At 47.7% G+C, this 15928-nt stretch overlaps 1 protein-coding gene across 1 annotated transcript; it reads left to right on the top strand.

The window, feature by feature from the left end:
• Window positions 1-663: 663 nt before the first annotated feature.
• On the top strand, window positions 664-15190 carry znf318 (zinc finger protein 318). The gene is given in 13 exon segments (XM_042066473.1): window positions 664-1160; window positions 1367-1482; window positions 1679-2333; window positions 4194-4976; window positions 4978-5132; window positions 5605-6095; window positions 6252-6343; window positions 6537-6636; window positions 6808-7148; window positions 9812-10033; window positions 10211-10307; window positions 11173-11291; window positions 11398-15190. Coding segments are annotated over 13 exon segments (6438 nt in total). The 5' UTR covers window positions 664-878; the 3' UTR covers window positions 14383-15190.
• The last annotated feature ends 738 nt before the right edge of the window (window positions 15191-15928 follow it).

Raw genomic sequence — 15928 nt, 5'->3', positions numbered from 1 at the left:
CATGACATGATAACTAAGTGACAGATAACTGCAAAGCACATGGAAATATGAATAGGAGACATCTCAGTTCATGGTTATAATAATAATAATAATAATCTCAGTTCATGGTGCACACCAGAGTCTTTGTTTGGGTATGTTCCCTTCGAGGGAACAAACAAAAAAGCAACAGCAGGAATTAATATTTTTCTTTAATGCCATATCAACAAGCAAAAAGCGTAACCTAGGCCTACTCAATATTTCGTGAGAGAGAATTTTGAAGGCCTGAAGGACATGGACATGAAAACTGGCTCTGCTTGAACACTCTCTGATTTACATTTCAAAACATGTTGTGAAAATATATTTCAAATTTATATATATATATATATATATATTCTTGGTGTTATTTTTTTGTCCCGTAACTGAAGTTATTTTTTGTAGCCTACGGGTGTAACTATATCTAACTGTAGGCTACTGCAGAACGAGTGCAGAACGCACAATGCAGATCGAAACCAATCTGTGTGGTAGTTGTATTTTCATCAAAAGTGTACTTTTTTTCAAACGAATAAAAGTGAACCATTGAGAGTCCATTTCAGTAAATGGAAAGGTCCGGATAAGCCCCCACATAAGATGAAGATCGGAAGATTAATGGAACGGACCTTGCGGGAAAACGTCATTTCCGACTAGACGGAGTTCAGCGGATATCCTCATAGACCAATCATAATACAAAATCCACACGGTAAAATTCTTCGTGATGTAGGCCTATTACAGCCTAGAACGCGAATATTGCAATAGATAATTTTGCAAAAGTCAGAAGAATACACGTAAAGTTGCAAGTTCCTGTGCTAATGCTGAGCAGTTAACAGGAAGGTACAAACAACTTTTTGATACGGTGAGTCAGGATGTATCGTGGCAGACCTCCATTCCGAGGTCCACCGCCGTCTCATGGCCCGGATCCCCGAGGTGCGCATCCAAGTCATGGGCACCCTGGACCAGACCGACCCTACTCCCGCCCGTCCTATCGAGACGACAGAGACAGAGGTCGGAACGGATATAACAATTATCGCGACCATCCAGACTCTTATCACCGATCTCCGCCGCACCGAAGGTATTCGCCTGGGTCAGGAAGAGGACCTGCAGACGATTGGGGTGGTGGGCCCCCTCCAAGAGATCATTACAATCAGGTAATTGCAACATTAGCTGCAATGGTCGTATGTGCCAACTGTAGATGGTAGTTATCGTATTTACCGTTGAATAAACTACTTTACCAAATATTCAAATCAATTAGCATTAGTCAGTAAACACTGACTAGCTTTGTTTTTAATAGCATCGCTATGTACCATTAGAGGACTCATTGACATCACTATTTATGCACTTTTGTCCAATCCAGCGTCGCACACCGTCTCCTCCCCGTGGTGGTCTCCCAGTTGACCACAGTCTTGTTATCACGGTGGGCAACGACCTGACAGCGCCTCCCGGCTCCCGTGGCCCCGACCCTTATGTCAGGTATGATTTACAAGCGAAAAGTTTAATGTGATTGTTATTGTGTTATTTGCTGTTTATTAGTTCACTTGGCAGTTGAATTGATTTTAGATTTAATTTAAACGATGCACTCAGATGTAAGAGAATAATACAATCACATACTGTAAAGAAGCTGTAGTCTCTTTGTTTTAATGAAATGGTATATTTACATTTCTTCCAGAGATTACCATGCAGGGGATCCCTTGTACAAGCCTCCGAGAGGCTCCAGCTACGATCGGCCAGACGACCGGGGCGCGAGGCGGCGTAGCTCCAGTAGGGGGCGCAGCCGTTCTCCTGACCGAAGCCGAGCTCGCAGCCGCGTACATAGTCGTAGCCGCTCTGCGGATCGCAACCGAGGCCGCAGCAAGAGTCGAGCCCGCAGCAAGAGCCGAGCCCGCAGCAAGAGCCGTGCCCGCAGCAAGAGTCGAGCCCGCAGCAAGAGCCGCGTGCGCAGTAGGAGTCGGAGTCGGAGCAGAGGGCGCAGTCAAGCGCGCAGCCGAGCACAGAGCAGGGCACGCAGTCGAGCACGCAGCAAGAGCCGTCCCCTTAGCAGGAGTCGATCTCGGAGCAGAGGCCGCAGCCACAGCCGGGGCAGAAGCCGGAGCAGGAGCCGGAGTCGAGGACGCAGTCGTGCTCGGAGCCGGGCGAGGACCAGGAGCCGCAGCAGGAGCAGGAGCAGCAGCGCTGGGTCTCACAGACGCAAGCCAGACGACTTCCAGGAGCTGGAGCGTGCGCGCAGACGCAAGGAGCTGGAGGACATCATGAACATGCCCACCAAGTCCATCCTGAAGAGACGCATGGACTCCTCAGAGACCGACTCCCCCTTAGTTACGCAGGTAGGCTCCCCCTTAGTTACGCAGGTAGGACCACAGAATGCCCAGTCTGTCAGCAGCTGACGTCTGCAGACCTTCCCATAGTTGTGCTGAGAGAATGTTCAGGTACCAGTGAGGAACCTGCAAATCACATTGGTTACAAGTCTTTTTATTTCTACTGTAGACTCGGAGCAATGCCATGTGCCATGTGTGTACACCGTTGGCGTGGCATTATGGATCGATATGTGCAGATCTCTGCTGCACTCATCACACTTGTCCCTTAAAGGCACGGTTAAACAAATGAGTTTTTAAAGGCAGTGGTTCTCAAATGGGGGTACGCGTACCCCTCGGGGTATGTGAAGGCACTCCAGGGGGTATGTGAGATTTTAATCCTTAGAACCCGATTGATGCAAAGTCCGTAAAAAAACACACCCTTTCTTCTCTGTTACATTGCTCCGCAACTGTTCAAGTCTGTCGATCTTTCTGGCTTATAAAAACAGATGAAGTGACTGCAAAATAATAATGTCATGTACAAAAGCCAACGCTACTCTTGTTTGTATTACTCGCGAACCTGTGATCGCATAGATATGCCACGCATGTCGGATGAAAGAGGAGACACAGAGCTATCATTTGATACCAATGACTTTCTGGGTTATAAAACAGACGAAGTGACAGCAAAATAATAACTTCATATAGCTGGACTTACCCCACGTTTTTGTCTGTTCTTGTGGCAAAGCATGTTTATAATCCAACGCTATCATGTGTTTCATATTCCGGTTTTGAGATCCTAGCAAATTCCTGCATGGCATCCAAATCAAGGCTCCCATTGCATCCCAATTTGTTCAACAAAGAAACACCTTTTTGCCTTTACTTTGTTCATGGCAATGCAGTAAAAAGTTGAGAATTATTATGAGTGCATACACATAGGCACGCAGGCTAACACGCAACCTCGGGTCAAGTCAGGTCAGATCAGTTCGTGTCACAGATATGGAGCGCAGAAAGGTCATTTTTCATCACTAAATAAAAAATGGCATTTATTTCTGTAAATCACACAGCACATATTTCTGTAAATTGCTCAGCCCCAGAGTATCCCTCCAACATGGCAATTATATTGCCCGATTCAGGACAGTCTGCCCTACACACACATGAAATGCATGTAGAGCTGTGAGCTTGCTGTGGTGAGATATGTCTAAATATAAGAATTTTTATAATATACTTTTTATATTTTAATTCTTTAAAAATCAAAATAAAATCAATGCTAGTATTAATACATGAAATTATTCTGATCTGGATAGCCTAGACTCTCCTGAAAAAAACAATATATAATATGTGTGTGTGGCACTTACAATGACCAGAATAAATCCTTATGAATAAAGGTAGTGAAAACACCCTAAAAACAGCTTAGGGTTCTAAGGGTTAAGGCACGGTTAAACAAATGTGTTCTTAAAGGCACTGTTAAACAAATGTGTTCTTAAAGGCACGGTTAAACAAATGAGTTCTTAAAGGCACGGTTAAGGCCTATTCACACCAAGAACGATAATGATAACTATAACCATAACGATAAAAGCGTTCACACTGAACAACGATAAACAAAGTCTCTCCTTGTGTTGTGACGGTTAAAATTCAATGGGTTCTGATTGGCTATTAGCTTTTTATCGTTCTGAAAATCGCTCTGAAAGTGATCCCCAACGATATCTTTCTTCGTGTCGTTATCATTATAGTTTATGTGTGAATGTCGTCATTCATATTCACGAGAACGATATTTATTCATAGCTATCGTTATCGTTATCATTCTTGGTGTGAATGGGCCTTAAGCAAATGCGTTCTGCTGGTTCTTCTGATTGTTCTTCTGAAATAACCCAACTCCACTGTTCCCTCTTCCAGAACTGTGATTCTCCACGAGACCCGGACCACATCCTGGCGGCCATCACGTCGTCCGGTCTGGACCCCGCCCTGCTGATGTCCGTGCTGGGGGAGCTGAAGGACGGCCCCCCTCTCGCCAACGCCGCCGCGTTCGAGGACATGCTGACGCGGCTCCAGCCAGCAGGGGGCGACGGGTTTGCGGGCGAGTCGGGCGATGGCGGCGGCGAGGGCCTGAACAAGCTGCTGGGCCTCCTGGAGGACATGGCCAGCGCCAAGAGGGACGAGCGCCAGAAGACCCTTGCCGAGATCGAGGACGAGGAGAAGTTCCTGTATGGAGACGAAGAGGAAGAGGATGCGAAGGCTCGTCTGACGGCGATGGACATGTTTGCGGAGAGCAGGCCTGAGCCTCCTCAGCCCTACGGGGCCCCAAACCCGGCCATGGCGGCCCCCGTGTACCTGCAGAGCCGCAGTGAGGTCCTGGCGTCTCCGCCCTCCGCTCCTCCTCCTCCTCCTCCTCCTCACGCGCTCCACAGCCACTCCCAGCCCCGCGAGTCCCGGCGCCTCCAGCACAGCCCGTCTCCGGAGAGAAGGGACCAAGAGCGGAGAGAGCGGGCGCTCCCGGATGAGTACCCTCCGGGCGTGGGGCCGAACGACGCCAAGGACCGGCAGGAGGTGGAGGAGTACGAGAAGATCCAGGACCTGCTGAAGACCATCGGCCTGGACCTGGGAGTCACTGAGATCAGCAAGATGGCCACGCGCACCAAGGAGAGGCTGCAGGGCAGCAAGCCGCCCCCCCCCCCGCCGGAGGTCGCCCGAGAGGTCGAAGAAAGACCGCCGGCACCAGAGGGGCTCGAGTCACAGCGGCAGCGGCAGCGGTAGCCGCAGCGGTAGCAGTAGCAGCAACAGCAGCAGCTCCAGCCGAAGCAGCAGGAGCTCCAGTCAAAGCTCAGGCAGCAGCAGGTGAGACTTGAGTAGATTTAATCCTGAAGTGTGACCATGAAGCCCGCCAATCAGAAGTGCTGTTCTTCTCATGCACTAGGCATGCCCACCAATCAGAAGTGCTGTTCTTCTCATGCACTAGGCATGCCCACCAATCAGAAGTCACCCAACTTAAAACAAAATATTGAACGAAAGCTTGACTTTCAAAAATTATATCGCACATCAACGTAATTGCCATATCTGTCAGAAAAGTCGTATTCAGATATTTTCCCCAAATCGTGCAACCCTAACAATGCCACTTCATAGAAGGAGATTCATATTCAGGTAGTTGCACAGGAACATGAATAAACATAATTCATAATCATATAGTTGCACAGGAACATTCATAATTCATAATCACTGCTCTATTTCCAGTGTGTTCTGGTTCCTTTTTCGTGGAGACGGTGTGTGTATGTTTATGTTTGTGGTGTTTGTTTGTTTTCTTTTGGCCCAGGAATAGTAACAGCTGGAGCCGCCGGCACAGGCCAGAACGCACCCCTCCGTCGGAACGTCGCACTTCCCACGGCCGCTCCCAGGGCCGCAAGTCTCCGGCGCCGAAAGAGGAGCGCAGCCGTGGACGCCCCACCCCCGCTCCAGCCAAGAGCGCCACCTCCAGTCAGGCCCCGGAAACGCAGGCCCCACCGCCGCCTCCTCCTCAGGCCATCCCGCGCCTCGGAGTGCACCAGGCCCACCCGGTGCCCGTCTACCCGCCCACACAAGCCCATGCCATGCCCCATCCCAACTACCCCCCTCCGGGGTACGACCAGTACGGCAACTACGTGCCCTACATGGGGCAGGGCTGGCCCATGTACCCCCCTCCCCCCCTGGGCCCTGGCATGATGCCACCCCAGGGGGCATCACACGTGGAGTACAGCAGCCCCTACCTGAAGGTCATCGAGACGGTGCCAGCTGACGGCAACGACGCCAAGAAACAGGAGAAAAAACGTAAGTAACAGAGTCTGGAAACCAAAGTGAGAGTGATGTAATACAATATAATAACAACAATAATAATAATAATAATAATATGGTATAATATAAACAATATAAAATCAATAAGAAATCCACATAAAAGAGAGATGATCTGGACACTTTGTTTGTCAGCTCTGAATATGGGGAGACCAGAGAGAGCCCATGAGAAGGACCCGTCCAAAGACTTGTACAGCCAGGAGAAGGTGGAGGAGCAGAAGGAGAAGGTAGAAATAAACGGGGAAAAATCCCCAAAGATGGTGGAATCCTTATGCACTGTGCTTTATAGAGGACACCTGGGTTCTGCTGAATTCAGAGGAGTATTTGACACTTCTCATTGTGCCTTGATGAGATGTATATTTGTGTGTGTGTGTGTGTGTGTGGTGCTTTTCTCATTGTGCCTTGATGAACTGTGTTCAGGTTCTGGAGGAACGAGAGAAGCTGCGGAAGGACAGAGAGAGCCGTGTGAAGAAGAAGGAGTACCTCCTGAAGGAGCTGGAGCGACTGCGAAAGCAGCAAGGTACACACACACACACACACACACACACACACCGCAAACAGACGCGGCTACGGCCCAAATAATGAGGAATCGCTCCAGCTCTCTCCCCTACAGGACCACGCTGGTATTCCCCCCCATCTCCTGCCGTCGTCTTTATTGTCTCTGTGGTGTTCCCTTTGGCGCCCCCTGCAGGCGAGCTCCTGCGCAAGAAGAGGCGGGAGAAGGATGGCCACAAGGACCCGCTGCTGATGGAGCTGAGCCGGCTGCAGGAGGACGTCATGGGCCAGATCTCCATGCTGCGCTGCTCCAACGACGAGACCGACAGGAAGCTGGCGGAGCTGGAGAAGGTGGCGCTCATCCTGGGCCTGCGCGCCTCCGACCGGCCGCGCCGCGACCCCCGCGAACCCCGTGCCTCAGGGGACCCCGCTCCCCGGCCGGCCCCCGAGGACAAGCACCACGGCCGGGCACGCAGCCGCGAGAGGTCCCCCGCACACCAGCCCTCCACCTCCAGCGCCAGCGCCCCTGTCTCTAAGGTAGCAGCACTGCCACAGGGCAGAAGCATTCAACCATTCTGGTTGGAGTGTGTCACCTTTGCTGTGTGTGTGTGTGTGTGTGTGTGTGTGTGTGTGTGTGTGTGTGTGTGTGTGTGTTGTGTATTGTTTCCTTTCCAAGGTAGTGTTGTGGTAAGTTCTTTTTGGATCAGAGCTTAAATTTGAATTGTCATCTTCCTGATTTCCTTATTTTTACAAGTGTTTTACAAATGTAAATGTAACAGATTTGATACACAATCTAGACCAGCAGTTCCTGCAGATAGATTAGACAGACATTTAGCTAATTAGCTTTGTGAAACATTTAGCTCACAATAGCTTGGTGAAACATTTGAACAGGTTACAGATAAAGATTTGATGTACCTGAGGTTTCAGATGTTTATTCATTAAAATAAGCAAATTTTCTATACAACGCACATTTCCTATACAACATTTAATAACATTAGAGGAGTTGTAATATGTATGTTGGACATTATTCTCCAGATCATCATTGACAGTGTACGTAATACATAGTAATTTAGATCATTTCATGCCATTTTCTCTCCTATGGTATGGCCTGTGTGTGTGTGTGTGTGTGTGTGTGTGTTAGAGATGCGCGGATGGGCTATTATTTCAACCGTAACCGCATAGCAAAACTTATCATCCATCCGCACCAACGTTTTTTGACCAATTTTTAAAACTGCACCCGCCCGCCATCCGCTGGTTGTTTTAATGTATATGGGTGATGCGTTTGATTGGTTCAACCGCCACCCGCCCGAATTTAATTAAAATATTATATTTCTTCACGTCATCCGCCCGATCCGCGGTTTAACCGCGGAGTCCGCGGCTGTAACCGCGAACCGCACATCTCTAGTGTGTGTGTGTGTGTGTGTCAGATCAAGCCATGCAGAAGGCTCTGACCTGTCCTGGAAGACCCTGAAATCAACACCGTAGCTTTTCACTCAACACAGACACATTTAGGGCACTAATTTGATCAATGGGCAACAGGGAAGTTCAGGCAACACGCTTACGTGAGCTATTTATCAAGTTGGCCAAATCATTTAGCTTCATTAGACTTCATCCAAAGGCCAAAGAGCAGACGTGGTAGAGTCAGTGGTAGCACATGGTAGAGTCAGTGGTAGCACATGGTAGAGTCAGTGGTAGCACATGGTAGAGTCAGTGGTAGCACATGGCTGCGATATGCTGCACGGTAGTTCGTTAAGTTTTACATTTACATCTATTCATTTAGTTTTAATTGTATTGCGCAACTCCATGTGCTTTACCCCGCTAGAAAACCGAGAATAGTGGATAATACTATAAGGGAGGCGTGAGGGATAGAAAAAAAATAGAATAAATAAAAATATTTTAAAAGGAATTTAACAAATACACCAGCAGGAGACACTTTGCTTCTCGTCAGATGTTGCCCCTTTGCCCGTTGATGAAATGAAAGCCTTTCATGTGCTTCTTTTCTTGTTCATCCTCTTCATTTTATCTGAGGCAGTGAAAGACCCTGACTGTGTTCCAATTCACATACAATATTCAATACTGTACTTACAAAACCTCATATGAGTGCACAATATTCAATACTTACTGTACTTACAATACCTCATGTGAGTGCACAAGTGGCTTGTAAGTGCAGAAGGATGTGTATTGGAACACAGCCCCAGGTTCTTTTGCATGAAGTGTGCATCCCTCCTACTCATTGTTCTGTGGTCTTTCCTGCACCATTGTGTCTTGTCTGTTCTGAGGAAACATTTTCAAGATCAAATATCATGTTATTAGACAGGCAGTGAAAATGTAAATTGCTGTTATCTGATTCCTGACACACAAAATGTGAAAACCTGGCTGCTTTTGCATGATGCCCTTTTTTCCGTTTTGAGAAAAGCAAATGAAAAAGCACAATTTAGATTCAGATCAAAATAAGTGATCAGAATTAATATGAAAGTGTAACTGTATATGAAACGTAGGCGAAGGACTGTTGTACGTTTGACTTAATAAGAGTAAATTGTTGATTGGGAAATAAAATTTCTAAGGGAATGATTAATGTGTTTGCGGGAGAAAGTCAATGTAGTAAGAAACAAATTGTCTGGTCGATCTGTTATCTGTGATCAGTGAAATGCTAAAACAGTATTTTTGAACTGAGCACAGATGGCAGGTCCATCTAACCAAACAAATCTCAATTCGGGGATGATCAGAAACTGCACTTTTGATATTGGGCCAAACCCAAGAAATATCAAATTTCTGGAGCAATCTGCGGTGTAGGATTTAAAATGGCCCTTCGTATTCTCTAAAGCTAGTGGGAAACAGAACAGCTAATACCTGTGTAGATGTGCAAGCATAGGTCTGGTTGTCAAGGTTATTTAGCATTCTAAATTCTAAATGTATTAGCAATGAGCTTAAACAGTCCCAGTGCTTCCACTGTTGATTACTCCTCCCATGAATGGAACAAAGATGGACTGTATGGCAAAGGTAAGAATACTTAAGAACCCCCAAGTCATTTGGGGGATCAAGTTTAAGTGGAGTTTTTGCTTTGTTTATTTGAGTTGATTGATTTTGATTTAATGATCTGCTTTAGATTCTCTGGTTATGTAGCTTTTTGCCCCCTCATCATTCTGATGCTTTGTTCTGAGTGACTTCTCAGTAACTCAAATGTGTCCCTTCCTGCTCAGGCATCTACGTCAACTTCGAGAGCAACTACGGAGACTCCAAAGGCTCAATCGAGAGCAACTACGGAGACTCCGAAGGCTCAAGTCAGCACCCCTGCTCCCGTGAAAACTGTAGACCAATATGAGTACTATGACGCGGGGAACCACTGGTGCAAAAATTGTAACATCACATGCGGCGCCATGTTTGATTTTTTCACACACTTGCACAGCAAGTCACACAGAAAGGTTAGTTTCTCAGCTTTCCATTTTTCATGTTCGATATTTCAGTCAAAGCAAAATATTCTTAAAATGCTAATCACCACCCTTCACTTTTCAGAGCTGCACTCCTGGGCCCTGAGGTTTGGTTTTAATATTGATTATGGTTTCTGTTTTTGACGAGAGTTGTTTTGTTTTCTCCGTCAGTCTCAAGACCCCTATGACAGACCCTGGGCCCCCGACACATCCAGCGTCGAAAAGAAGAAACAAAGTGGCGTTGAGAAGATCACTAAGCCAGCCAAAGGTACTGGAAATGAGGCAGATAGGTAGCGACGTCCGTGTAAGTGAGTAGGTCGACATTTAAACTCCGTCGAGGCCTTGTGTATAAATTACCTGCATCCATCCGGCCAATGTCTTAATGTCAAAGATGCCTTCATAGGGCACCTGTAAAATAAATGCAAGTTAAATCCAAGTCGTCAAAAGTTGAAATACATGGCATTTATGTGACTTTCTCCGAACTGTTGATGATAACTTTTGAGTTATTCTGATTGCCTTACCTGCTCCGAAATCCTACCGTTAATTAGTGATGTAAGGGCTTAATGTGGTTCAACCCCTTTTGGAGGCCCAGAATAGTAGCAGTACATTACCGTAAAACTGTGGATACGTTTGTATTGGCAAATCAGCTGATTTAATAAAGTTTGCTGATTTAACCATGGGCAAAAGCAGTTTGCTAATTTACCCATGGGCAAAAGCAGTTTGCTAATTTAACCATGGGCAAAATCATTCTGCTAATTTACCCATGGGCAAAATCAGTTAACTAATTTACCCATGGCTAAGACCCTAAGGCAAACATTGCTGAGTCAGCTCAGTGCTCCCACATAGCTGTAGGACATGCATGATAACTGTTGACAGATCTGTTGACTTGTCCTGGTTGCACTTTGCCTGCCTTTTTGAATTACGGTCCTCAGTCTTAGTTAATAATTTATTGGCATAGCTGAATTTAAATTCTGTCGATGTGTTTTTACTGTGTCTGACGTACACCACTCGTCTTCTTGCAGTGTGGCGTACCCTCTCCATGGTAACACAGAAAGGGTAAATATTGATTAAAAAAATATATGTTCCTTTAAGCATAAATGTAACACCGATTCGTCATTCTTTTGCTCTCTTAGGCTCTGAGTTTTTGATGGCTGTGAGGGGATTTTACTGCCAGCTGTGCAAGGAGTTCTTCGGAGACCCAATCTGTGCTGAGGAGCATGTGACTAGCCATGCACATAATGAGAAATACAAGGTACAGACACTGTGTTGCTCAGAAATGACGTCACAAACGAATGTACATGGAGCTGCGTGTGCTCCAACTGAGACTTGATGCTGCACTTATTTCCCCTTTTTGCCAGCAACGGATGTACGAGAATCCACTGTATGAACAGCGTCGAAACTTGGACCGCCAGGCCGGAATGACCATAAGCTCGGAGTCCAAACACGCGGAACAGAAGCGCAAACAGGAGGCAGAGCATTCCCGCGAGGAGTTCCTGAAGCGCTCCAAACATGGCAAGGAGGAGGAACAACGTCCAACCAAGCAGCAGAAAGAAGAGGAGACCCCGACTACGAAACCACGATACGTACGCGAGGAGGTGAAGAAACCAGCGTACGATCCTGAGGACGAGGACGGCAAGTTCAAGAACAGCCGCAGGGAACAGAAAGAGGAGAAACCCAGATACAGTAAGAGGGAGGAAGAGGAGGATAGGCCCAAATATGGGCGCATGGAGGAAGAGGAGGACAGGCCCAAATATGGGCGGAGGGAGGAAGAGGAAGATAGGCCCAAATATGGGCGTATGGAGGAAGAGGAGGACAGACCAAAATACAGCAGAAGAGAGGAGGAAGAGGTGCGGCCCAAGTACATGAAGAAAGAGAAGGAGGAAGAGGAGAGGAAATCCAAATACAGCAAAAAGGAGGAGGGTGAAGGGCGGTCCAAGTACAGCCAGAGAGACGAGGAAGAGACGCGGTCCAAGTACAGCAGACGTGCGGAGGACGACAGCAGCAGAGGCAAACACAGCAAGCAGCAGCAGGACGAGGAGCAGCAGCGGAACCGGTACGCCCGCGAGGAAGACGAGCGAGCCTCGTACGGCAAAGCAGACGACCGGGGGAAGTACGGGCGCGCCGCCGAGAAAAGGCCCCGGCACAGCCAGGAGGAGCCGGAGCGGAAGCCCAAGTACGGAAAGTGGGAGGACGAAGAGGACGAGGTGAAACCCAAGTGGACGAGAGAGGAGCGAGCGCCAGCTCCGAGGAAAGAGAGGGGTTACAGGAACAAACCGGAAAAGGGCGGGAAAAAAGAGGAAAAGCCAGAGGTCCTGGAAAAACCAGTAGAACCTCCGAAAGTGATGTGCGGTCCGAGTCCTGCCATGCTGGCGAAACTGCGCAAGAAGAACGAGGAGGCCAACAAAGGAGGCACATTCGGGAAGTTCACCTGGAAGAAGCCGCAGAAGTCCAAGCTGGAGAAGGAGGCCGAGCGAATGGCGGCTCAGTTCATCAAGGAGGATGAGGAGGCGGCGAAGGCGGCCGAGCAGGTTATGCTGATGGAGCCTGGCGCTGTAGTTGGTGGTGCTGGAGACGCAGAAGATGGTGAAGATGCGTTTGCCAGGTCGTTAGCCGCTGCCAAGACAATTGCCATCAAGCTGGCTGGGAAGACGGTCCTCCCCACTCCCGCTCCGTGGCAGTCCTTTGGCGTGTCCCCGTCTGCCATGGTGCTCCGCAAGTCGGCCGCCAACAACCCCTCGCCCGTGAACCCGGCTCTGGCAATGAAGCCAGTCTCGGTCACCCCGGTCAAAGCACCGACTCCCACTCCCGCCAAAGAGGAAAAGAAGGATGCCGTGCTGTCCGCAGACGTGATCTCCAAAGCGTTTGGCGGACAGGAGGTCCAGCTGCCGCCCATCCACTCAACCCCTCCAGCCACCTCAGACCTCCAGCCTGCCGTCGTTGCTGCACAGCAGAGCGCACCTGCTACAGCAGAACCAGCTCTGGCGCCAGAGCCACAACCAGGAGTGTGTGTGATGCGCATGGAGGCGGACGTGGCAGTGCCTGGCGTGTCCGAGTGCGAGCAGGCTCAGGCGGTGGTAGTGTGCCCCCCTCCCATGCTTCAGAAGCCACCTACCAACAAGAACCCTCCCAGATCCGTGAAGCCCAAGTCCAGCCTGGCAGCAGCCAAAGCTCAGGACCTCTTTGATATCTTCTACAGTGGAGGGTCACCCTTCGGCACCCCGACCTCCAGCACTGCCCCGAAACCAGCCCAGGTCTGCCCCAAAGCTGATGCAAAGGATGCCAAGAGTGTGGGCATCTCTCAGAGCAGTCTGGGGCCGTCTGTATCCATGAAGATGGAGAAACATACTCCAGTGGTCGTCATGGAGACTGTCCGTATGGAGACAGAGGAACCTATACAGGAAGCCGACATGGACCCTGTCCAATCAGAGGCAGTTGCTCCAGTCCAGGAAGTAGTCATGGACCCTGTCCATTCAGAGACAGTTGCTCCATACCAGAAAGTAGTCATGGACCCTGTCCATTCAGAGACAGTTGCTCCATACCAGAAAGTAGCCATGGACCCTGTCCATTCAGAGACAGTTGCTCCAGTCAAGGAAGTAGTCATGGACCCTGTCCATTCAGAGACAGTTGCTCCATACCAGGAAGTAACCATGGACCCTGTCCATTCAGAGATAGTTGCTCCAGTCAAGGAAGTAGCCATGGACCCTGTCCATTCAGAGACAGTTGCTCCAGTCCAGGAAGTAGCCTTGGACCCTGTCCAATCAGAGACAGTAGCTCCAGTCCAGGAAGTTACCCTGGACCCTGTCCAATCAGACACCTTGTCTCCTATCCAGGAAGTTACAATGGACCTTATCCAATCAGAGACAGTTTCTCCTATCCAGGAAGTATCCATGGACCATATCCAGTCAAAAGCTGTTGCTCTGATGCAGGAAGTGGCTATGGACCCTGTCCAGTCAGAGACTGTGGACCCTGTCCAATCAGAGACAGTGGAGTCTGTCCAATCGGAGGCAGATGATCCTATCCAGCTGGTTGTCATTGACTCTGTCCAATTGGAGCCAGAGGACCCTATCCAGTTAAAGACAGGACACCCTCTCCCAGCAGTCGTCATGGAACCTATCCAGTTGGATTCTGATTCTGACGACTCCATCCCACACGCAGTCATGGATGCTGTCCACTCTGAGATAGACAACCCTATTGTCATAGAGACGGTTAGTCTGGAGCCAGACGACCCCAGTGCGGAGGACGCCATGGCGATAATCCTGGGCTCCGATAGCCCGCCTCCTGGCTCCTTCACCGAGCAGATCAACCTTGACACCTTTGAGTTCAACTTTGAGCCACCAGAATAAGACCTCCGCTTAATGGAAAAGCTCTCAAGTGTCTCCACTGCTTTGATTTTAAAGGATGGTGAACTTTGTAAAATACTTGTTTAAAAAAAAAGTGTTTAGTTTTCTTTTTCCCTCTAGCTGGAATGTGTGAGCTTGATCAGCTGAAATTAAGACTTTGTTAAAGGGGGGAGTCTCCCCACAATGGTACTCGGCTTCCCAAGTTAGATCTCTTGATGGACGATGGACCTTCTAATTCTATGACGAGTGCCAGTTTCTCTCTGCACATGTCCTTTAGCCAGCTGACGTGGTCTGCATTAGTCCACCGTGTTCTGTGTAAACTGCCGAAATGTCTGTTTAAATTTGACCTGAAGGTAATGTGGAATATTATTTAAACATTATCCTTTACTGATGTTTCACATGTGTATGCATATTCAGGCTCTACAGCTAAAGAGTGTTCTTTTTTTTCATTCCTGCTGAGATGATTGAGAGACGTTCTTAAATACAGGTGCAAGGAACTCCCACGTTCCGAAGAGAACAAGGTATGGCAAGCTGATGATGTCACAAGGACCAAATGCCATGGTTACGATCTGATCGTTCATCTGCATCATAAAGAATCTGTTTCTTTCTTTACAGCGATGTCTGGATGCAAGGATGGGACTGTAATAGCCATTTGGTTTCTGTTGATGTTTTTGTAAAGATTTTTGATTTGAAGCCTGGTTCAGTTTCTCTGCCGGTGTTTAGAATGTTTATTGCCACATATAATCAAACGTCCTGCTTAAACTGTACCTGTTGTTGGAAAATGCTATTCAAATAAACACTTCAGACCACAGTGTTATTGGGTCATTATCAATTCAGAAGAAAACTCCTGTCTTCTCCAAACCATTTCTTTTGATGTTGCAAGACACTTTTGACGAGTCAAGCACTAAGCTTTAGAGTGTCAACTACATTATTAAAAAATATTTAATATTTACATTATTACAATAGATTAATATTTAAATTATTACAGTAGATTAAACCCTGGTATTTTTTTCACGACGTATGCCCAGACTATGCAAGTATACACCAGCAGACTGCTGATAATGAATCATACCAACTCTTCAGATGAGTTATATATGAGTTGTATATTAAAATATATGCATAAAATATAGGTTTTTGAGCTTTTCACTTTGTCACTGATTTACAATCTGAGCCGTTATCAAAAGCACCTCCATTCTCACCAAATAGTTTTTTGTACCTTAAAATAATGTTTCCAAAATCGTTTCAGTGGTTCATCAACTTGTAACAGGGTGAACGGCACTTCTGCAACACATCATATTTTCATAAACCATGCAACATATTCTACCTTGTCTGTGGACATTGTTATTTGCAAAGCCGGTGCTGGATAAACAAATAGCGTGCGTGCGACAGAGGGAAAGTTCTTTGGTGTTGCTTTAATACCACAAAGTGGCAGGTAAGTTATCTGTAAGGATAAATGTGTTCAGAGTCCCTATATATGAACAACATTCATTGGTGGCACAGTGTCAACATGAGGCGCTGCAGAATCCACCTGTATTCAGAACTTATGCTC

The sequence above is a fragment of the Alosa sapidissima genome, chromosome 16, assembly GCF_018492685.1.
Source record: "Alosa sapidissima isolate fAloSap1 chromosome 16, fAloSap1.pri, whole genome shotgun sequence".
Classification (NCBI taxonomy): Eukaryota; Metazoa; Chordata; class Actinopteri; order Clupeiformes; family Clupeidae; genus Alosa; species Alosa sapidissima.
This window is presented reverse-complemented; position numbering and strand designations above follow the sequence as displayed.